General features: G+C 37.5%; 1 protein-coding gene across 3 annotated transcripts in view; it reads left to right on the top strand.

Moving 5' to 3' along the window:
* Window positions 1-339: 339 nt before the first annotated feature.
* Window positions 340-25000, top strand: part of LOC133632502 (zinc finger protein OZF-like) — a 27835-nt gene continuing 3174 nt past the window's right edge. Inside the window, exons 1-2 of one of the 3 annotated variants that reach the window (XM_062024958.1) lie at window positions 340-627; window positions 6559-8000. In XM_062024958.1, coding sequence (XP_061880942.1) covers window positions 513-627; window positions 6559-7868 — 1425 coding nt within the window. In that variant the 5' untranslated portion in view covers window positions 340-512 and the 3' untranslated portion in view covers window positions 7869-8000. Of the gene's footprint in view, window positions 628-6558; window positions 8001-11458; window positions 12032-25000 lie in introns of those variants that run through there. The other 2 variants (XM_062024960.1, XM_062024959.1) reach the window with 2 other exon arrangements.

Below are 25000 nucleotides of genomic sequence, written 5' to 3'. Positions count from 1 at the left end.
TACGTATGTATGTATGTGTATAAATAGATGTGTGTATGTATATGTATGTATGTAAATATATGTGTGTATATATATATATATAGCGTGATGTACCCAAATAAACCACTAGATGGCGACAAACGCACATTAATAGCTCACCTATTCACACACAGCAGCAACAGTTAACAAGTCACAAAAACGATCTCTATAATGCGCACTAGACACATAAAGTTTCGAAATCTTATCACTTAATTACTTGCAGCCATTGCTTTTTGAAGCGTATGAAGCCTGAAGACACGACGTCAAGACCGGAAAAGAAGAAAAGAAAAAAAAAGAGAGAGAGTCTGGACCGGAAATGGCTGACTTTTGGCGCATGCGCAAACGGATCCAGCTGCTCCAAGACTTTGTTAGCGACAACATTTACGATCAAACTGTGATGTACAATCTCAAATATTTCGAAAGCCCACGAAACGCAAGTTGAGTTTGGAGCGATGGAGTGTTGTTTAAAGTGAAGATTGAAGACGTGATAGAAGATGGACGACTACTGCTATGCTAAGATGGCGACGTCCGCTAAAAGAGAACATGAAAGAGAATCAGCGCCACCAACTTCCAGCAAATCACCAACGGAGATAAAGACGAAAGATGAAGGTGAGTGACTTGAAGTTTTGTCATTTGAAAACTATTTGAATTTCAAGCCCTTAAAATCGAAATTAGCCGACCTTGTTGAAGAATGTAAAGAAAGAGCCGCCATGATTGTTAGCTTGAAGAAGGCAGTGGAGTTCACATCAGAGGAGATGAAAGAATGCAAAAGTCAAATGAAGAAAGTGGAAGAGCAAAACAAGCGCTTGTGTAAAGAAAATAATGATGTGAAAGAAGAGATGTTGGGGAAGAGTAAGAGATGTGAAGAGAAGACTGGACCACATGTCTACATCAACGTGCAGAGGATTGGAGGTCATAAAGAACAAGAATCATTTCATTACTGTCAACTTTGGATTGGGAAGTTCTCCACAAGTGTCACAGCTCATACAGTAATAGATACTAAGCACATTTAAATGATTCGAATTTGTCTTTGATCTCTTTTTACAAAGCAAAAGTAGTTTTAGATTGGTAAATGTTATCTACTTAAAATATGTATTGTCGGAAGAAAACGCGTAGCAAAAAAGCAAAAATCCCATCGTATATTTCTAAAAGGAACTCATTCTTCCGACGTGGACAATTCCTACCCGATAACTTATGACTTATTGCTTTTCGTCCCAGAGAGTTTGTTGAAAACTGGATAATACGAAAAAATCTAGAAACCTAATTAGTGCTGTGCCATATGGACAACATTGTTTACCTAATTTCCCCATTGTGGGATTTAAAAAAAAAGGGTATATCATGATAAATATTAACATACACATACATAATAATTGTAATGATGTAACACACTTTACATTTGTTAAAATCTCAAAGTGCTGCAAAGTATTAAAAAATAATAATTGAAAGTTAGAATATATAATAGAAAATTAAAATAGAAATAAAAACATGATAAACACTAGATACAACAGAAACATAGATAAAATAGAAATGAAAGCGCTGGATAAAACAGATAGGCAAGCAGTGTATTTAAAAAAAAAAAAAAGAAGGCAGAGAAATTAGATAAAAGCTGTGCTAAAAAGGTGGATTTTTCATATGTATTTATATATATTATATATACAATGTATACATATATGAATATACATATAAATGTGTATACATATGTACATATATATAGATCTATATGTATGCACATATAGATCTATGCACATATAGATACACACACACATATGTGTGTGTGTATATGTGTATATATATATATGTATATATATATATACATATACATATATATATATATATATGTATATATATATATATATATGTATATGTATATATATATATATATATATATATATATATGTATATGTATATATATATATATATATATATATATATATATATATATATATATATATATATATATATATATATATATATATATATATATATATATACATATATATATATATATATATATATATATATATACATATATATATATATGTGTGTGTGTATATGTGGATATGTGGATATATATATATATATATATATATATATATATATATAGTAGTGTTGTGCAATATAGATTTTATACGATATAAATGATTTAGTTTTGGCTGATGAAAGAGGTTTTAATACTGCTGTCATATCGTGATTATGCATTTTGAAATGGTTTTGTTGAAAATTGAAGCATACAAAAAAGGAAACAAATTCTACGTAAGAAATCATGTAAATCAACAAGCCTTTCACCTTCGTTAGTAGTAGGCAGACATGTTGTGTTGTTTCTCTGTGTGCATCGGCACATAGGGACGTAACGATTATCGCTATTAATAATGAACCACGATCAAACTCCCAACATTATAATATTATCAAAATGACCTTAAAACTGTGATTGATAACCGCACTTCGATAAACTCTCGCACTGGTGATGTCACTCATTTACTGAAGAAGCAAACCCGGGCGCTAACCACTACCTAGCTTAAACGCTAACATGAAAACAAGACATATTAACGTCTTTCCCCGTTACAAACATCATAACCCAATCCAAGCTTTTATAAACACATTACTGTCTGAGGAACTAAGATGTTCAATTTTGCACAATGAACCTACACCAGAGTGCTGGATATATATCAGAGGAATGTGACACTGACTTTCTGCAACAGGAGTCACATAAACCGACAAAAGCCACGAAATGAACTGACATTTTAGTCGAGGGATAAAAACGAGACAGAAAATGTTGACAGAAACGAAATCCAATCATATTTAGTTTCCTCCTGTAAATAAATGGGTGCAACACGTTTGGAATACAGTGTTTCCCATAAACTGCCAAGATACCTGTGGCGGTGGGGGCGTGGCTATGGGCGTGGTCACCATGACATCATCGAGTAATTTGCATAATTTACAACAATGATATGATTTTCTCTAAAAAGGCTAAAAAAATGTATACTTACTAATTAATAATAATAGTTTTGTTTTAAACGTCCATCCATCCATCCATCCATTTTACAATATAATTACAACACTTTATGTACATATTTATATACAGATTTGAACAGTAAGTTATTCACTAAAATATATTTATTAATTGTGGTTCTTAAAAAATATATATCTTATAAAAATATAAAAGCTAAAATGTCTCTTAAAGCTCTGCCCCTTTAATTAGTGCATACTAAATAATTTAACTTTAGCCTACTACTACAACCATATTATTTACCAGCAACATAAAGTGAAACAGAAGCAGAGGTGTCCTGCCACAGTCAGTAACAAATAAACAGAAAACAGTAGTGGTGGTAGATAGACACAAAGCTTCATCAAACATCTGATCCACTGAACAAAGAGCTCCAAAAATCTTGATCCTACACTTCTCTTTTGTAAAGTAAATCTGAACAGCCGATATGGGCATCTACATCAACTATATGATTTGCCTGAGAAGCTTGACAGGACACAAAAAAAATAAAATAAAAAAAAAATTAAAATTTTCTTCTTTTTTTTTTTTTTCGTGGCAGCCTTAATTCTTTCGTGGCGGGCCGCCACAAATAAATGCATGTGTGGGAAACACTGGAATATATCCAATCACAACTCGGTAGCAGCATGCAAAAGAGGGACAACAAAACTGTGTGTATTTAACATGTTCCTCATGGTAACGTGTGTACACCTGGGAGAAAGACAAGAGGACACAGGCGGGTCATGGTGACATCTACACAACTCTAAGTTAACCAGAGCTAACACTACCTTAGGATAAGAATGAATGGCACGATTCCTCAAGGAAGTTGAGTTATTGGATCACATAAAATGACCAAGAAGGCACCCTGGACAAGTCATTTATTTATATTTAGCGCAGAGATGTCAAACTCAAAGCCCGGCGGCCATATCTGGTCTGCCACACCATTTTATGTGGCCTTAAAGGCCTGGAAATAATATGCGTCAATAAAGTACTCTATCTTTTCTTACTAAATGTATTTGTTCTTTCCATTTTAACAGAAAAAATGCAGGTACCGCATGACATTGCATACTTTTTAAACTTTAATTTTATCCGATATAGCAACATATATATAATCATACTTTCCAAACATTTTATTTTGTTAAAATACTTACATTTCTGCTTGACTTATTGTTTTAGAGCAAGCTATCCGTCACATTGTACACTGTAAAAATGACAATAATTTTTACTGTACAATTTTACGATATCTTTTACAGCATATTACTGTAAATTCAAAAAACTCTACCACTGTTTTTTGGACGGGAAATTTTCGACTGAGCTGCCAGTGTTATTACTCTAAGATCTTTGGTTGTTATTTTTTACTGTTAATGGTAAAACAGTATCACAGTTTATGTAACGGTAAAAAATTGGCAGCTCAGTTGCCAGAATAAAATAAAAACAATGGTAAATGTGCTAGTAACACTCTGTAGAGGTTGCCCTCTAGTGGGTTCTTCGGACCACCACACACTGCCAGGAGAGCCCGGAATTCAGGGTATAACACTGTTTTATTTTCATCAATCTCGACAGGCTTCTGCTTTCCAGCAAAAATGTATTTTCCCTTGCGTCCGCTCATCAGCACCTCCAACTCCAACAACGTGTCTCATCCCGGCTGCTGCTAATAAAGGCGACAGGTGGTTAGATAACAAGGCCCACCTGGGCCATCTACTCACCTGTCGCTGTCTTCGAGGCCGGTCCTGGCACACCCCATTCCGCGGCAGGCCCGCAGGCCACGCCCCCCTCCACACACTCTTAATGTGTGACTCAAAAATGTTCATGAATACCGTAATGTAGTTTTTGTTTTAAAAAAAATCGCTTTGTGTAATTGTTTGGTTGTCACATGTTAAGGTGGTATTATTAAATAGGTGTCGGTGTCGAGCAGGACCGATAATCAGCATTTCCGTTTTCTTTGCGTTAAGATGCAAAAAGTTAGTGGACATCCATTGTTTAATTTAATTAAGACACGCCTCCAGGTGACTATAATCTGGCGTGTTGGTCAGCTTTACGGGTATGTAGAGTCGGGTGTCATCAGCATAACAGTGAAAGCTAACACCGTATTTGCGTATGATGTCGCCGTAGATGCTGAAGAGTGCAGGGCCAAGAACCAAACCCTGTGGAACCTTGCACGTTACCTTAACATAGTCCGAGGTCACATTGTTATGGGAGACACACTGCATCCTGTCAGTAAGATAGGATTTGAACCATGAAAAGGCTAAGTCTGACATACCAATACGTGTTTTGATACATGCTAATAGAATGTTATGATCGACAGTATCGAAAGCAGCGCTGAGATCAAGAAGTGGCAACATGGATGACGCATCAGCATGGATAGTTAGCAATAGATCGTTAGTCAGTTTTGCGAGGGCTGTCTCAGTAGAGTGATTTGCCCTAAAACTGGACTAAAAGGGTTCACAGAAATTTTTAACCGCTAATTGCTCATTTAGCTGCTGTGCAACAATTTCTTCGTGGATTTTCGAGATAAAGGGAAGGTGCGACACCGGCAGGTAGTTTAGCAGGAGGTCAGAATCGAGGATAGCTCTTTTGAGCAGAGGATGAATGACTTATTTTTTAAACGGCAGAGAAACAGTACCAAAGGAAAGTGATACGTTTATAATATTGAGCACTTATGGTCCCAATAATCCAAAACAGTAAACCTCGATGTTTGTTTTGTCCCATTTACAAGTCGCAGGAGTTCCTGTAATGTTATTTCTTGATGAGTATTTCTGAAAAATGACAGTTTGTTGTAAAGTATTATCGGCTTTTTTGTTGTAAAATGTTTTCTAATAAAATTAATAATGTCCCAAATGGGCAATTTAGAACAACACAAGCATCCTTTTGTGTCTTTCTTGACATTTCCGGGTATAAGTTGAATGTCAAAGTTGACCAACTTCTTGGTTTATGGCCAACCTTCTACTACGCAAGTGAGATTTATTATTTATAATATAGAATTAACTCTCACCAACTCATAGGCAATGCAGCAGCTCACCGGCTCAGTATGTCAATAGCTGTATGAGCGAGTTACCTCTGTGTGATCAATGCTCCACAAAAAGCAATCCATTAATGTCAGCACTTTTAACAAAAATATTGCGAGTACTTAATATTAAAGTCACAAGATGTAAATGGAGTATTGTTGGTGGCTTTTGGATTTTTTTTTTTAACAAGGATTTATGAGTGCAATAAGCGCAGTGACACAATGACTCCCATTACCTCCATTGTTAGCTGAGTTAGCAGAGGTAAAATGCAAAAAAAAAAAAAAGAATAAGTGTTCTTTTCTTACATAGGGATTGTGAAGGATAAGCAACATTCCAAAAAAGTGCATTTCCTCTTTAATTTAATGTCTGTGGTGTTTGACCAAACAACAGAACAATACTTTAAATGTGACAAAACTAAGGATTCCACTAAAGTTTTCATGACCCTTTTTGCATTTTACAGTTATCGATCTAAAATTTAGCACAGTCACGATCATATGCTCGCAGAGCCCTATGAACATCATAACGAAATACATTGAAAGTGTTTGTGTTCCTCAGACGTCCAGCAGCTGATTGGTCATCCTGAAGAAGTTCCCCCTCAGCCACAGGTGGGGAGCTTTACTTTGAAGCAGAAAGCGTCACAGCCCCCCCACATTAAAGATGAAGAGGAAGAAGTCTGCATCACTCAGGAGGGAGAGTGTTTGCTAGGGCAGGAGGAAGCTGATCTCACCAAGTTGCCACTGACTGTTGTCTCTGTGAAGACTGAAGATGATGAAGAGAAACCACAAGTAGACAACCTCTTAGCTCCACTATCAGATAGTGAGGCTGAAGATGAGGTTGAAGAAACTCTGAGCAGCGATACAGACTGTGAAGGTGATATGAGGACTCACACTGACAACAAACACGCCGACTGCTCGAAAAAGAAGACATGTAAAAAGACGTGGAGCTGTTTAGTTTGTGGTACAAAATGTACTACAAAGAGTTGTTTGACTGAACACATGAGAACACACACAGGAGAAAAAACGTTTAATTGTTCAGTTTGTGGTAAAAACGTTTCTCACAAAAGCAGTTTGACTCATCACATGAGAACACACACAGGAGAAAAACCATTTAATTGTTCAGTTTGCGTCAAAAGCTTTTCCAAAAATAGCAGTCTGACTCTACATATGAGAACACACACAGGAGAAAAACTATTTATTTGTTCGGTTTGCGGTAAAAGCTTTTCTCAAAATAGTAGTTTGACTAAACACATGAGAACACACACAGGAGAAAGACCATTTTATTGTTCCGTTTGCGGTAAAAACTTTTCTAATAAGGGGGGTTTGACTCAACACATGAGAACGCACACAGGAGAAAGACCATTTGATTGTTCAGTTTGTGGTAAAAACTTTTCTCACAGGAGCGGTTTGACCCAACACATGAGAACACACGCAGGAGAAAAACAATGTGTTTGCTCAGTTTGCGGTAAGAGTTTTTCTCAAAATAGTAGTTTGTCGAAACACATGCGAACGCACACAGGAGAAAGACCGTTTTATTGTTCAGTTTGCGGTAAAAGCTTTACTCAACAATGCCATTTGACTCAACACATGAGAACACACACTGGAGAGAAACAATTTAATTGTTCAGTTTGCTGTAAAACCTTTTCTCAAAAAAGCAGTTTGACTCAGCACATGAGAACACACACCGGGGAAAGACCATTTGAATGTTCAGTTTGTGGTAAAAGCTTTACTCAACAATGTCATTTGACTCAACACATGACTACTCACACAGGATCTAAACAATTTCATTGTTCAGTTTGCGGGAAAAGCTTTTCTCGAAAGAGTATTAACCATGCACATGAGAACTTACACAGGAGAAAGGCTATTTAATTGTTCAGTGTGTTGTAAAAGCTATTTTCAGTATTGTAATTAATGTGATTATTAATATTTAATGTTATGACTTTGCCTGTCACTAATTATATATAAAATGTTGTTGGCAGTTTTAAATGTCTTTTGAAGGGATTATTGGTGTAATAAATGAATCCCCATATCCTACATTGCTAACTGCCTCTTGGAAGCAGTTTTTGACGTGTGTGCTTCTCTCACATAAAGATTGTGGATGATGGTACTTTTTTTTAAAAAAGTTTTCCTTTAACATGAAGGAAGACAGTCATGAATTCGGGAGTCGCTTTAATAACATCCGGTTTCGTCTCGCCATCACACATTACCGCAGTAAAGTTGGAGGTCAAACTCAAAGACCGGCAACACATGTTTGGCCTTTACAATAAATCAATCAAATCATAGAAATGTAATGTCACGTGAGAATTCAGCTAAAAAGTGATGATCTGCTGTGTGTAAGATACCACATTCTCTCATGAGTTAGAGTGTTAGAGTGATGCTAAGAACGCAATAATGTTATTGTTCATCATGTACTTTGTTCTTTACCAAATGTTGGGCAACTGGTCAGAGTATCAGATTTTAATGTAGTAAAGTGTTGACCTCATTTATTCCTAATTATGAATTTAAGCAAAATAAGTAAAACTCTTCTAACATAGCGTCAAATTGCCCAGCGAGTTTATCGAGGAGTCTTGGGGCAGGGAGATTGCAAACGTCTGATGCTTTGGGTACCGACATATTGTCGCCATCTAGTGGACAACAGGAGTTTTTCAGGCCAACGTCCTTTAACTGTGCCCTGAAATGTAGCACAACATTAACTTATATGACCCAAAGCAGACACCCTTGCCCTAGTCGTGGTCCAAAAAAAATATTCCAACTAACATAAAATGTGTGGCTACAATAAAAAACGGCCATTCATCATACAAAAAAAAAAAAATCTAAATTACACCCATTAAAAAACATGTGGGAAAAAATTAATAACACTCTCCACATATACATATCCATGTTTGGCACATTTTGGCTGCTGCATATTTCTGATTGATTTTACTTTATGGAGGTAAACACGGAAGTAAACAAGGTAGAAGTCAATCTTTCACATACTCTTAATGTCAATTACATTAATTATATATCCATTATATTAATATAATATGTACACATATACATGTATAGGGCAAGGCTATAAATGCATAGGCTGTGTATATATATATATATATATATATATATATATATATATATATATATATATATATATATATATATATATATATATATATATATATGTGTGTGTGTACATTTATCTATGTATATATATATAATGTGTGTGTACATTTATCTCTATATATGTATATATATATATGTATGTGTGTGTGTACATTTCTCTCTCTCTCTCTCTCTCTCTCTCTCTCTCTCTCTCTCTATATATATATATATATATATATATATATATATATATATATATATATATATATATATATATATTTATATATATATACATTTATATATAAATAGATGTGTGTTTATATATGTATAAATGTGGGTATATATGTGTGTATATGTGTATATATATATATTATATATATATATATATATATATATATATATATATATATATATATATATATATATATATATATATATATATATATATATATATATATTAGGGATGTCCGATAATGGCTTTTTGCCGATATACGATATTCCGATATTGTCCAACTCTTTAATTACCGATACCGATATCAACCGATACCGATATCAACCGATATATGCAGTCGTGGAATTAACACATTATTATGCCTAATTTGGACAACCAGGTATGGTGAAGATAAGGTACTTTTAAAAAAAAATTGTAAAATAAGATAAATAAATTCAAAACATGTTCTTGAATAAAAAAGAAAGTACAACAATATAAAAACAGTTACATAGAAACTAGTAATGAATGAAAATTAGTAAAATTAACTGTTAAAGGTTAGTACTATTAGTGGACCAGCAGCACGCACAATCATGTGTGCTTACGGACTGTATCCCTTGCAGACTGTATTGATATATATTGATATATAATGTAGGAACCAGAATATTAATAACAGAAATAAACAACCCTTTTGTGTGAATGAGTGTAAATGGGGGAGGGAGGTTTTTTGAGTTGGTGCACTAATTGTAAGTGTATCTTGTGTTTTTTATGTTGATTTAATAAAAAAAAATATAAAAAATAAAAAACCGATACCGATAATAAAAAAAACGATACCGATAATTTCCGATATTACATTTTAACGCATATATCGGCCGATAATATCGGCCTGCCGATATTATCGGCCGATATATGCGTTAAAATGACATCTCTAATATATATATGTGTGAGTGTGCGTGTATATGTATATAAAAATGTGTATATATGTATGTGTATACATACGTATGTATGTATGTGTATAAGTAGATGTGTGTATGTACAGTATATATGTATGTAAATATATGTGTATATATGTATATATATATGTGTTATATATATATATATATATATATATATATATATATATATATATATATATATATATATATATATATATATATATAAGTATATATATATATATATATATATATATATATATATATATATATATATATATATATATATATATATATATATATATATATATATATATATATCCATCCATCCATCCATCCATTTCCTATCGCTTGTCCCTTTCGGGGTCGCGGGGGATGCTGGAGCTGATCTCAGCTGCATTCGGGCGGAACCTCTGGACAAGTTGCCATGCATGCTAGCAAGCTAGCGTGAGCATGGTAATAGTTAGTTTGTGTCACATACCAAGTTATATGACTCTAAGGTGTATGGTTGGAAAATTAGAAGGGGAACAAAAGTACATTTAGCAAAAAAAAAGTTAGCACTTTAATATTAGCATGCTAACGTTTGTATGCTAACAGTTTACAAATGTCACATACCAAGTTATATGACTCTGGGGTAAACGGTTCTAAAACTAGCTCAAAAGGTTAGCATGCTAATTTTAGCATGCTAGCAAGCTAACGTTAGCATGCTATCAGTTAACATGTGTCACATACCAAGTTATATGACTAAGGTGTATGGCTGTCTAATAAAAAAAACAAAAAACGTAAAGTTAGCTAAAAAGGTAGCATGTTCATATTAGTATGCTAACCTGCTAACATTAGCATGCATGTAGCTAACCTGCTAACATGTAGCAGTGAATGGGCCCATAACTATACTTCCAGGTTGCTGTCTTCCTGCTAGCTCCTCCAAAAATAAAAGCACGGTGTCACATTCCAAACATAAATGTTTCACATTTTAGGAGCAAAAGTCACAAAAACGATCTCTAAAATGCACACAAGATATTTAAACGTTTCACAGTCTTGTCACTTAAACTTTCCCAAAAAATGAATTACTTATATTGATCGCTTTTTGAAGCGTATGAAGGCTGAAGACACAAGCAATGCAACTTCCGCAAACCCTGTCAAAATAAAACAACAGAAGAAGATAACGAGGCGGGCCGGAAATGGCTGACTTTGGCGCATGCGCAAACGGATCGAGCAGCTTAAAAGGCTTTGGTGGCGACCAAGATGGCGGACTGGACGCTCGTTGCTTTGCGAGAAACTTTAGAATTGACGATGTAACAGCGATATAAGTCCTCAAATATTCGTATCCAACGGAACAAAAGTAGAGTTTGGAGCGATGGGGTGTTATCTGAAGTGTGTATTGATGACGTGATAGAAGATGGAGGATGCTAAGATGGCGACGTCATGTAAAAGAGAACATGAAAGAGAATCAGCGCCACCAACGGAGAAAAAGACGAAAACTGCACACGACGATAAACGAATTGATGTTTCCAACTACGTCATTTTGGAGGCTATTGTAAGACCTGAAAAGAGCGTCGATGAGCGATTAGCCGACTTTGTGGAAGAATGTAAAGAAAGAGCCGCCATGATTGTTAGCTTGGAGAAGGCAGTGGAGTTCAAATCAAAGGAGCTGGAAGAATGCAAAAGTCAAATGAAGAAACTGGAAGAGCAAAACAAGCGCTTGTGTAAAGAAAATAACGATTTGCAAGAACATATTTTGGAGATGAGTAGGAGATGTGCAGTGTGGGAAGAGAAGACTGGACCACATGTCTACATCAACCTGCAGAGGACTGGAGGTAATAAAGAACAGGAAAAACGTTTTAATTGGGAAGTTCTCCACAGGTGTCACAGCTCATAAAGTCAAAGAAAGTTACCAAAGTGAATTTAAATCATTTGATTTTTTTGTTGTTGTATCTCGCTCTACAAAGCCAATTATATGTCTAGATTATGGCATGTTGGAGACCTAAAATATGTACTGTCAGAAAAACAAATCACTTTGCCAAAAGACACAAAATCTCATGGTACAGTTCTGCAAGCAACTCGTTATTCAGATGTGGACACTCCTTTCTTGATAACGTAGGACTCATTACACTAGTACCCATACTTGCCAACCCTCCCGATTTTCAGTGCCCCTCCCGAAAATCTCCCGGGACAACCATTCTCCCGAATTTCTCTGCCTTAAAGGCACTGCCTTTAGTGTCCTCTCTCACCTGAAAAGGAGACTATTATATATGTGTCCGTTATCCATAGGTTTATCTATAACCCATAAAGTAGGCAGGCACAGAGCTATTTCTCAGCATGTGTTTATTCCAGCCGGCACGTTAATACACTGACACACAACATCCGGATTCCCATCATGCATTGCTTCAAAACTACGGCAAGTAGTAATGTCCAAAAACGTAACAGAGACGAAGCAGAAGAACGAAGAAGAGACATGGCGACGACGAGTAAGAAGAAGAAGTATGCCTGCAAGTTCCAAAATGATTGGAAAAAAGAATTCCAGTTCATCCAGGACAGCTGGAAGGGGAAGGGGTATGCTGCCTGCACATTTTGTAGATCAGAATTCTCCATTGAACTCGGTGCCATAGTTTTGAAGCAATGCATGATGGGAATCCGGATGTTGTGTGTCAGTGTATTGTAATAATCCCAGGAATGTAGGCTCATACGACTTCTTTGTTTGTCTTGTCTTTATTGCACAAGTTATAATTCAACCACACAACAGCTCCAATGTGTGTCCATCCCTTTTCCCGGCAAAACTCGAACACCCACTTCCTATTAACAAAGTCACTTCCCTATCTCTCCCGGAAGTCCCGCCCCCCAGCCAAAGTCATTGGCTAACACCCCGTAGCCAGCCGCTACAGTATTAACGTGCCGGCTGGAATAAACACACGCTGAGAAATAGCTCCGTGCCTGCTTACTTTATGGGTTATAGATAAATCTATGGATAACTGAGACATATATAATAGTCTCCTTTTCAGGTGAGAGACGATGCTAAAGGCAGTGCCTTTAAGGCACGCCCCCAATATAGTTGTCCGGCTGGAAATCGGGAGATTTTCGTAGGAATGGTTGTCCCAGGAGATTTTCGGGAGAGGCACTGAAATTCGGGAGTCTCCCGGAAAATGCGGGAGGGTTGGCAAGTATGCTCATTCATGAACGGATTATTTATATATTATTATTATTATTATTTATATATATATATGTATACCGTATTTCCTTGAACAGCCGCAGGGGCGTTAATTAATTTAAAACCTCCTGTCACTCCTGCGTTTACCGGAAACCGGCGGGATGGCCGTGCATGCGGTAATTATTTTAAAACCTCTTCTCACTCCGGCGTTTACCAAAAGGAATCCATAAAATTTAGGCGTGCGCTTTCAGTGTGATGTAAGCATACCATCATGAAAAGCACATTTAATTAAAAAAAATGTTATTATGGTCTTACCTGTACTTATAAATGGAGTCCATTTGCAGCTCCTTCTGACCAAAAGCGTAACATAACTTGTTTATAGAAGTCTTCATTATTTTATTTTTTCCGTTTTAAAAGTCTCTGTGTCGATGGAGATATTCCTTTAATTATTACCTCCTGCTTCGATTGAAAGTCCAATTTAGAAAACAGTTTTATTTTAGATACCGGTATGTAATCCTCCTTGTTAAAAGGAAGAAAAAAAAATCTCTTGCTGCGTGTGTTCACTTCTTCTGCAGTACCGGAAGTCGCAAGAAGGATCACTAGCGCGGCAGCGCCCTCTACCACCAGGAGGCGGGAGTCATTTAATGACTTATACAGTATTTCACACACGCAGCTACGGTATATTAATAAAACATAGCTGCTTACTGTTCTCTAGTCAGGTTACTTCTAGACCTCCACCCCAGATCCCACCTCACTCCTACCCACTTCTCTAAAGTGGGCTGGCTCAAGGTGGAGGACAGAGTTAAACAACTTGCACTGAGCCTAGTCTATAAAATCCGCTACACCTCCCTGATACCGAAGTACATGTCAAACTACTTCCTTAACGTAAATGACCGCCATAACCACAACACCAGGGGGTGCTCCACTAACCACGTTAAACCCAGATTCCGAACTAACAAAGGTCTTAACTCATTCTCTTTCTATGCCACATCAATGTGGAATGCGCTCCCAACAGGTATAAAAGAAAGGGCATCTCTATCCTCCTTCAAAACCGCTATAAAAGTTCACCTCCAGGCAGCTACAACCCTAAACTAACACCCTCCCCGGATTGCTAATAATCAAATGTAAACAATCAAATGCAGATTCTTTTTCTTATGCCTTCTGATCTCTCTCTCTCTCTCTCTCTCTCTCTCTCTCTCTCTCTCTCTCTCTCTCTCTCTCTCTCTCTCTCTCTCTCTCTCTCTCTCTCTATGTCTCTCTCTATGTCCACTACTTGATGTCCATATCCCCACCCCCCCACCCCACCCCCCCTCCACACTCCTGATTGTAAATAATGTAAATAATTCAATGTGATTATCTTGTGTGATGACTGTATTATGATGATAGTATATATGATAGTATATATCTGTATCATGAATCAATTTAAGTGGACCCCGACTTAAACAAGTTGAAAAACTTATTCGGGTGTTACCATTTAGTGGTCAATTGTACGGAATATGTACTTCACTGTGCAACCTACTAATAAAAGTCTCAATCAATCAATCAATCAAAACTCTTTAGCATACTGTACCTGTATTCAATAGCTTGGACCTTAAATCCTACTGAATAGCTCTTTATCTTTTTTCCTTTGTGCGATTGTAAACTACTGAAAGCAGCTTCCTCCATTTTGAAAATGAGGACAGATGCGTCACTCGTGACGTAACGAATTTGACCCGGTGGAAGTTCTCGCCATATGCTAAATATTTTGCGAAACGAGTTTGACCCGGTGAAAATTATAGACATGCAATAATAAAATGTATATTTTGCGAAACAAATTTGATCCGGCTTCAACAATAAACCGGCGATAAGGCCAAGCATGCGTTAATTATTTTGAGAAACGAATTTGACCCGGCAGTAATTCTAGACGTGCGAATACTATATTCCCTGCGCCAATTCAAGGAAATACGGTATATATATATATATATATATATATATATATATATATATATATATATATATATATTAGGGATGTCCGATATTGTCCAACTCTTTAATTACCGATATCAACCGATACCGATATCAACCGATATATACAGCCGTGGAATTAACACATTATTATGCCTAATTTGGACAACCAGTTATGGTGAAGATAAGGTACTTTTTTTTAAAAAATTAATAAAATAAAATAAGATAAATAAATTAAAAACATTTTCTTGAATAAAAAAGAAAGTACAACAATATAAAAACAGTTACATAGAAACTAGTAATTAATGAAAATTAGTCAAATTAACTGTTAAAGGTTAGTACTATTAGTGGACCAGCAGCACACACAATCATGTGTGCTTACGGACTGTATCCCTTGCAGACTGTATTGATATATATTGATATATAATGTAGGAACCAGAATATTAACAGAAAGAAACAACCCTTTTGTGTGAATGAGTGTAAATGGGGGAGGGAGGTTTTTTGGGTTCGTGTACTAATTGTAAGTGTATCTTGTGTTTTTTATGTTGATTTAATTAAAAAAAACACAAAAAAAAAACAGATACCGATAGTTAAAAAAACGATACCGATAATTTCCGATATTACATTTTAACGCATTTATCGGCCGATAATATCGGACATTTCTAATATATATATGTATGTATGTATGTATGTATGTATGTATGTATGTATGTATGTATGTATGTGTGTGTATATATATATATATAAAATTACTTGAAAATATATACCCACCCACCCCCCATCTCCCGAATTCGGAGGTCTCAAGGTTGGCAAGTATGCGAGTACCTCGCTTATCGTTCCAAAGAGTTTAAGAAACAGAATCATACAAAAAAAACACACCCAATTAGTGCTGTGCCATGTGGACAAACTGTATAACATAACAGCGTGTATATATTAGTAGTGTTGCACAATTTAGACGACATGTGATAAAAATGATGACGATAGAGGCTTTAATACTGATGTCATGTCATTTATATCCATTTCCAAAGCGGTGCACTTCCAACTCCCGACAACAAAATGTGTGTTCCTACTTCCGGAAACAAATGCTTGTGTGTGTTCTAATCCTGGCAGACTTGGTCATAGAAGATGAAGATGGCTATTTTTGGATAAATGAGTTTCAACGACCTTATCTTTTTGAAGCTGAATATACGTAGGATGATTACAAGTGAGCCAAAGACGAGGCTGAAACATTGGAGCAGGCGGAAGCTGAGAGAGTGAGGTCGGCGTGACTTGTTCAGGGTGTAAATGTGTAACTTGGAGCCAAGCTATGCCGAGGTAAATGGAGTGTTTACTCAAAACAAACCGGATAAAACATCCCTGGCCATCGAATGAGTCACTATAATATTGACGTCATGATTGTTATTACAACTAGGATAGGACTTAATTGTCATTGCAAAAGTACAACAAAACTTTGTTTTCAGCACACACCCGTTCAAGATTAGACAAACGGTGTACAGGGTTACAGAACAAGAACACTGATGGGTCGCCACAAGGCGCCCCCGTAAAAGATGGGAAAAAAGGTAAAACGCTGGGGAAGAAAAGGAGTAAAAAAATACAATCTAGTCTGGGCTCCTAATGAGGCCTAGTCTATATGCCCATTGTCTTGGGTGTGTTGATGTAGTGTCCATAAGTCTGGGGCAGTTCTGCATGCAAGCAAAAGTTCAACTCCAGGTGTCGTTGAGGAGGGAGGGAGGTCAAAAGCGTCCATCTTTGAGGAGTCCTCGGGGGGATGTTTTCAGAACAGCTTGCTCCTGTTGTTGCATCAAGGCCATTCGAGGGAGTCAAATCGTAGATTAGAATTTTGTTTTTCCGCGAACAGACATTACAATGGCTTGTTTGTTCTATTCCATGCCAGCCCTCATATCCAATTTTTCCCTTTCAACCAGCTTTTCCATGATGTGATCCATCTTGCGATTCAGTTCAGAAAGCGCCACAGACTGTGATGCCACAGCCCGGGGGCCCAATCCTTCCTTTGCGATGAACAGCCTTTGGGCTCCTCCTACTACAGTACATACGCTGTTGCACAAGTAAAACCATTTGTACTTAACACGTTCCACATGGTTATATGTGTACACCTGGGAGAAAGAGAAGAGGACACATTTCACTTTTGACGCTATGATGCCATCAGCAGACTACTACCTTATTGTAAGAATGAATGAAACAATTCCTCAAGTAATTTGAGTCACTGGATTAAATTAAATGACCCAATTAATTTTCTCTGCCAGGAGGAATGGTTTATTTAAAAAGCATGACACATTTTAACTTGGTTCAGTGCGCTTACGTGACATTACCCACGCATCAAAAGGATATATAGCTAGATAGATAGTACTTTATTGATTCCTTCAGGAGAGTTCCCTCAGGAAAATAAGAATTCCAGCAGCAGCGTACAGAATTGAGATCGAATTTAACAAGTAAATAATGGGGGTATAAATGGAAATAAAATAGAAAATATTACAATAAGAATACAAATTAAAAAGCAACAATTAGAATACAAATATAACAGTAAAAATAAGAATATAACAAGAGAAACCAGGCAGTAGTCACCATGTTATGAAAATGTATTGCATTGTTGATTGCACAGTTTTTTGTTGCAGTTTATTTCAGTATTGGAAGTATTTGAAGAAGTGGATGCAGTGTTTCCCATTTATGTATTTATTTGATGTGGATAAAGTGGACCATATTGGTACTTTGTTTGACTTTATTCCTAATCCATTCCATAATTTAAATTCTACATACTGATATAGTAAAGGTCTTAAGTGTTGTATGTGCATACAAATGTTTTCTCTTTCGTTAAGAGGAATTGCTGTACATTCTTGGGTAGCACATACATAATTTTAGCTGTTTCCAAATGCACCAAATCATTGAATTTCATTATATTTGTTATATATTCTCTACATCCAACATTACGTATTATTCTATCTGATCTTTTTTGTTACATGGTTAGTGAATAAGTGTACTTTTGTAGTTATTTCCCCATATTTCCACACAATAACCCATATACGGTAACACTAGCGAGCAATGCTAGAGACTATGAAGTGATTTTAGGTCCAGAACATGTTTTGTTGTGTTCATTAATGAAATATTTCTGCCCTCTTTATTTTGTATATTTTTATATGAGACTTCCAGTTCATTTTATCGTCAATCTTTACAAACAAAAGAGTGATTTATTTTACCCTTTCGATGTCCGTCTATTTGTATTTGTGTTTGACTTTCCCTCCGACTTAAACAAGTAGCGTTATTTTAGTTTTACTGAGATTCATAGTCTGTTTTTGTCGAACTATTTCTTTAGTTGATTAATTTCTTCGGTTATTATTTGCATTAGCTTCTGTGTGGTCTCTCCTGAACAGAACGCAGTTGTGTTGTCTGCGAATAATACTAACTTCAAGTCTTTTGCAGTAATGTGGATAGGTTTTCAATGTAGTGAGTCCCCGGGACCCACAGGTGGTGAGTTGAGCCGGTTCCTGGGAAATTCAATGGGTCCCGACTGCTTGCTTACTTGCTTGCTTGCTTGTTTGCTTGTTTAGGCTTTAGTAGTCCTTGAGGAACATAGGCCGTCAACAAAAGCCTTCCATCGATTCCGGCCTTGTGCCCTTCAGTCGAGTTGTTGCCATGATAGCCCCTCAGCCCTCATCTCCTGTTCCGCGCTTCTTCTCCAGGTTGTGTTTGGTCTCCCTCTGTTTCTTTTTCCCTGTAGGTTCCGTGTTAGTGCCTGTTTGGGGATTGATTTATTGGGTTTTCTGAGTGTGTGGCATATCCAGCTCCACTTCCTTCTCCTGATTTGCAGTTTCGCTGGTTCTTGTTTGGTGAGTTCCCACATGTTGGCATTGGAGATGATGTCTGGCCAGCAGACTCCTAGGACCCGACGGAGGCAACGGTTTATGAATGTCTGTAGTTTATTGAGTATGCTATTGGTGGTTTTCCATGTTTCTGATCCGTACAGCAGGATGGATTTGACATTTGAATTAAAGATTTTCAGTTTGGTTTTGAGAGAAATGTTTTTTGCTCTCCAGATTTTCTTTAGTATGTGAATGATGCTCTTGCTTTCCCTATTCTGGATTTGCCATTTTCATCTGCCCCTCCATCTACACTGATTATGCTCCCCAAGTATGCAAAACTGACTACCTCCTCTAATTGACTATGGTGCATTGTTATTGGTGGGTAGTTTCTGTGATTTGTCCTGCATCTGTTGGTGGGTGTGAGCCTAGATCGTCTGCAAAGTCTAGGTCCTTCAGTTGTTCGGTAAGGCTCATCTGTATGCCGGTTTTGCTGTTTTTGGTTGTTTGGTTCATGGTTCAGTCAATACAGAGAGGAAAAGGAAGGGCGAGAGCAGACATCCTTGCCGCACCCCAGTCAGGACCTCGAAGGCCTCCGATGGACATCCGTCATGTAGGACACGACATTGCATCTCTTGGTAGGTGCTCTTGATGATGTTGAGGAGCTTCGGTGGTATGCCATAGTGTGCCATCAGCTTCCACAGTGTCTCAAGGTCGACACTCAAACACCTTTTCAAAGTCTATTAAATTCATATATACCGGTGAGTTCCATTCCATGGATTATTCTATTATAATCCTGAGGGAGGCAATTTGGTCTGCACAAGATATTCCATTTCTGAAACCAGCTTGGTTTTCCCTCAGTTGTGCAGCGACCAATTTTCGCATCCTTTCTAGTAGTATGTGGTTGAGCACCTTCCCTGGTGTTGAGAGGAGCATAATTCCCCTATAGTTTTTACACTCCCTGAGGTCTCCTTTCTTGGGAATCTTTATGATGTTGCCATCTCTCCAGTCTGATGGGACTTTTCTTCCTCCCAGATAACTTGCATGAGATGGAAAAGCATGCTGGAGGATGTTTCGATATCTGCTTTGGGAGCTTCTGCTGGTAGCTCATCTGGCCCTTCTGCCTTTCCTGCTCTCAGGGCTTTGATGGATAGGAAGATATGATAGGTCTTCATTGTCATTGCACAAGTACAACAAAACTTTGTTTTCAGCACAAACTCGTTCAAGATTAGACAAACAAACCGTGTACAGGGTTACAGAACAGGAACGCTGATGGGTCGCCACAAGGCGCCCAGTAAAAGATGTCAAAAAGGTAAACGCTGGGGAAGGATGAGTAAAAAAAATACAATCTAGACTGGGAAAAAAACCTCCATTGCAAAGCACATCTCCATATTACAACATACATCTCGAGATATCTAGCAACAGAGGGAATGGAGGGGGCCATGGTGGCAGGCCGCAGCTCTCAGGCGCTGCCCATCCGTCCATCACCCCTATGGGATTTGCGTCAAGGGCGTTGGATTGGGGGTGGGGTATGTGTGTGTGTGGCGTATATTTTTTGTGGATGCATGTGTGTGTGTAAGACTGCAGTGTGTGTCTGTTCCGCGGCCTTGATGTTGTGCAGCCAATAAGTCCAAAGTCAACAACAACAGGTGTTGATGGCCTTCCTGATTTCCAGTTTGGTGGGGGGGTTGCAGTTTATTTCAAGCATGATTGGAGCTGGTGGAATATCTGCAGTCAGATCTCTGTTGAGTAGGTCTTGAAAGTGATCAGTCCATCTCTGGAGTTGGTCTTCCTTGGTTGTAAGGAGTGTACCATTTGTGTCTTTAATATGCATTTGGGCTTGTTTAAATTTGCCGGTGAGCATATTTGTGGTTAGATAGAGTTATTTCAGATTATTCTTTCCTGCTGCTTGCTGTGCTAAATCCTCAATGTACTTCTTTTTGTCCCTTCTGACCCTTTTCTTCACATCCTTGTTTGCTACTTCATATTCTCTTTGTGCTGCTGCCTTTCCTGCTCTAGTTCTGCATCTGTTAACTACCTCATTTTTCTCCCATCTCTCACTCACTTTCTTGTGAGTTTCTGTGGATAGCCAAGGTTTGTTTGTGTACTGTGATGAGTATCAATGAAAAATGACAGTTTTCTTTAAGGTGTTATTTTGGATCATGTTTTCTCATGAAATTAATAATGCTCCAGATGGACAATTTAGGACGCAGGTGTAAAACTCAAAGCCCGGGGGCCAGATCTAGCCCGCGACATCATTTTATCCGGCCCGCAAACACCTGGAAATAATATGTCAATAAAGTACTTAATATATTATCACTAAATGTAATGGATTTTTTTTCACTTTGACAGAAAAAGTATATGTACTGCTTGAAATTGCATACCTTTTAAACTTTAATAGTATCCAATATTGCAACAGATATTAGTGTATTATCATACTTTCCAAACACGTTTTTGTCTAAATAAAAATACTTAACTTTACAGCAAACTACCCATCAAATTAATAAAAATGACAATAAAGGTTACGTTGTTCTTTACAGAATATTACTGTAAATTGAAAAAAACTACCGGTACTACTATTTTTTGCGTTAAAACTCTGTTGACTGAGCTGCCGGTTTTTGACTGTAAAATCTACGATTGTTGTTTTTAACGGTGTATTACTCCGAATGGAAAAACGGTACATTTGTTTTTACGGTAGAAAAACTGGCAGCAAAGTTGCCAGAATAAAAAAAGAACTTGTACTGTTTTTCCATGAACAATATAATGTTGTAAAAACCAATTTCAATTTAACACAAAAATTCTGGCATATAAGCTGCTAGCTTTTTCTGCAAACCCCCCCCCCAAAAAAAAATAGTGGTACTGTTTTTCCATTTACCGTAAAATGTTCTAAAATAACCAAAAGCCCACTATATTTTTACAGTAAAATTTTGTAAATGCAAAGTTTTTACTGTAAAATGGACAGTCTACTTAAAACAATTTATATAATTAATAATGAAATCCAGAGGCAAATTCATACATTATTCACTGTTACAAGCGACCCCATGATGGCAGCCATAACTGCCATGTGGCCCTCAATGAAAACCACTTTGACATCCCTGATCTAGGACGTGTCTTTCTCGACATTTCTGGGTATAAGTTGGATGTCAAAGAGGGCCAACCTTCTACTATACAATAGGGGTGTTGGTACGTGTATTGGTATTGAACCGTTTCGGTACGGGGGGTTTCGGTTCGGTTCGGAGGTGTACCGAACGAGTTTCCACACGGACATATTAAGTAGCGTACCACACGTTGTGTAAACAATGCACACTGAGGCACAACACACGGCACGCTAGCAACGACCGGGCTACGACAACATATAAAAGCCAGAGCTGGAAGACCCTCTTGCCTCGTTAAGATCTCCCGTTTGGGAACATTTTGGCTCGCGGTGCGATACAACAATAAAGCGGGCTACGACAACATATAAAAGCCAGAGCTGGAAGACCCTCTTACCTCGTTAAAATCTCCCGTTTGGGAACATTTTGGCTCGCGGTGCGATACAACAATGGAGGACGGCGGTTTGCCGACATTGTTCAGCAGCTGCTTCTGACAACACGTCAAACATGCTAACCCATTTGAAGCGTCACCACCGCATTCAAGCAGCCTCTCCTCGGCGAGTCAGGCAGGGCTAAAGCAATAACACATGTTTTTATAGCAGCAGATTTAAGACTATATTGTATTAAAAACTAGATTTTGACCCACTTCTATGATGGAAGAACAATGAGCCCATATATCCTCTTACTGCCAAGTTAGCCAGGCGGGGGGGGGGGGGGAGAAAAGTTAATCTGAGGCTGAGTTGACTTGAAACTGTTTAATGTTGCACTTTTTATATGTAGAAGAAAAGTTTTGTCATTTTATTTAATCTGAGCAACAACTTCAGGCAGTTTAATAATGATTAACTATGGACCCCGACTTAAACAAGTTGAAAAACGTATTCGGGTGTTACCATTTAGTGGTCAATTGTACGGAATCGGTACTGTACTGTGCAATCTACTAATAAAAGTCTCAATCAATCAATCAATCAAAAAAAGCACTTTATATGTAGAAAGGTTTTGTTAAGAAACCATTCTAAGCCTTATCTTATTTAGTTTTTATTTTATATATGTTGACCACATTAAAGGCCTACTGAAATGATTTTTTTTTATTTAAAACGGGGATAGCAGATCCATTCTATGTGTCATACTTGATCATTTCGCGATATTGCCATATTTTTGCTGAAAGGATTTAGTAGAGAACGACGACGATAAAGTTCGCAAATTTTGGTCGCTGATAAAAAAAAGCCTTGCCTATACCGGAAATAGCGTGACATCACAGAAGGAAGGACTCCTCACATTTCCCCATTGTTTACAATGGAGCGAGAGAGATTCGGACCGAGAAAGCGACGATTACCCCATTAATTTGAGCGAGGATGAAAGATTTGTGGATGAGGAAAGTGAGAGTGAAGAACTAGAGAGGCAGTGCAGGACGTATCTTTTTTTCGCTCTGACCGTAACTTAGGTACAAGGGTTCATTGGATTCCACACTTTCTCCTTTTTCTATTGTGGATCACGGATTTGTATTTTAAACCACCTCGGATACTATATCCTCTTGAAAATGAGAGTCGAGAATGCGAAATGGACATTCACAGTGACTTTTATCTCCACGACAATACATCGGCGAAGCTCTTTAGCTACTGAGCTAACGTGATAGCATCGGGCTCAAATGCAGATAGAAACAAAATAAATAAACCCCGGACTGGAAGGATAGACAGAAGATCAACAATACTATTAAACCATGAACATGTAAATACACGGTTAATAATTTCCAGCTTGGCGAAGCTTAACAATGCTGTTGCTAATGACGCCATTGAAGCTAACTTAGCTACAGAGCGGCGGCGGCGGGCGTTTTGGCTTTCGACAACACCCCGGCCGCCATCAAAGTCGGCAATAAACATATATTTCCCCCAAGTTACGTACGTGACATGCACATAGCGACACGCACGTACGGGCAAGCGATCAGATGTTTGGAAGCCAAAGCTGTACTCACGGTAGCGCGTCTGCTATCCAGCTCAAAGTCCTCCTAGTTGTGTTGCTGTAGTCCGCCGCTAATATACCGATCGCACCTACAGCTTTCTTCTTTGCAGTCTTCATTGTTCATTAAACAAATTGCAAAAGATTCACCAACACAGATGTCCAGAATACTGTGGAATTTTGGGATGAAAACAGAGCTTTTTTGTATTGGATTCAATGAGTCCGAAAACTTCCGTATCAACCATTGACGTCACGCGCATACGTAATCATATCTAGACGTTTTCAAACGGAAGTGTGGCGGGAAATTTTAAATTGTATTGGCATGTGTTGCAATGTTAAGATTTCATCATTGATATATAAACTATCAGACTGCGTGGTCGGTAGTAGTGGCTTTCAGTAGGCCTTTAACCCTGGCAATGGACCCTGTGTGCATATGTATGTTATGCCATTGTTTACAAATTTGGTAAATAAATAACCAAAACATGTATATTTTGTTTTCTTACTGTACCGAAAATAAACCAAACCGTGACCTCTAAACCGAGGTACGTACCGAACCGAAATTTTTGTGTACCGTTACACCCCTACTATACAAGTAATACCGTATTTCCTTGAATTGGCGCAGGGAATAAAGTATTCACACGTCTAGAATTACTGCCGGGTCAAACTCGTTTCTCAAAATAATTAACGCATGCTTGGCCTTATCGCCGGTTCATTATTGACGCCGGATCAAATTCGTTTCGCAAAATATTAATTTTATTATCGCATGTCTACAATTTTCACCGGGTGCTAAAAAGAACAGTAAGCAGCTATGTTTTATTAATATACCGTAGCTGTGTGTGT

This window comes from Entelurus aequoreus, linkage group LG17, assembly GCF_033978785.1.
Source record: "Entelurus aequoreus isolate RoL-2023_Sb linkage group LG17, RoL_Eaeq_v1.1, whole genome shotgun sequence".
Lineage (NCBI taxonomy): Eukaryota > Metazoa > Chordata > Actinopteri > Syngnathiformes > Syngnathidae > Entelurus > Entelurus aequoreus.
Note: the sequence above shows the minus strand (reverse complement) of the source record. Positions and strands in the feature narration are given on the sequence as shown.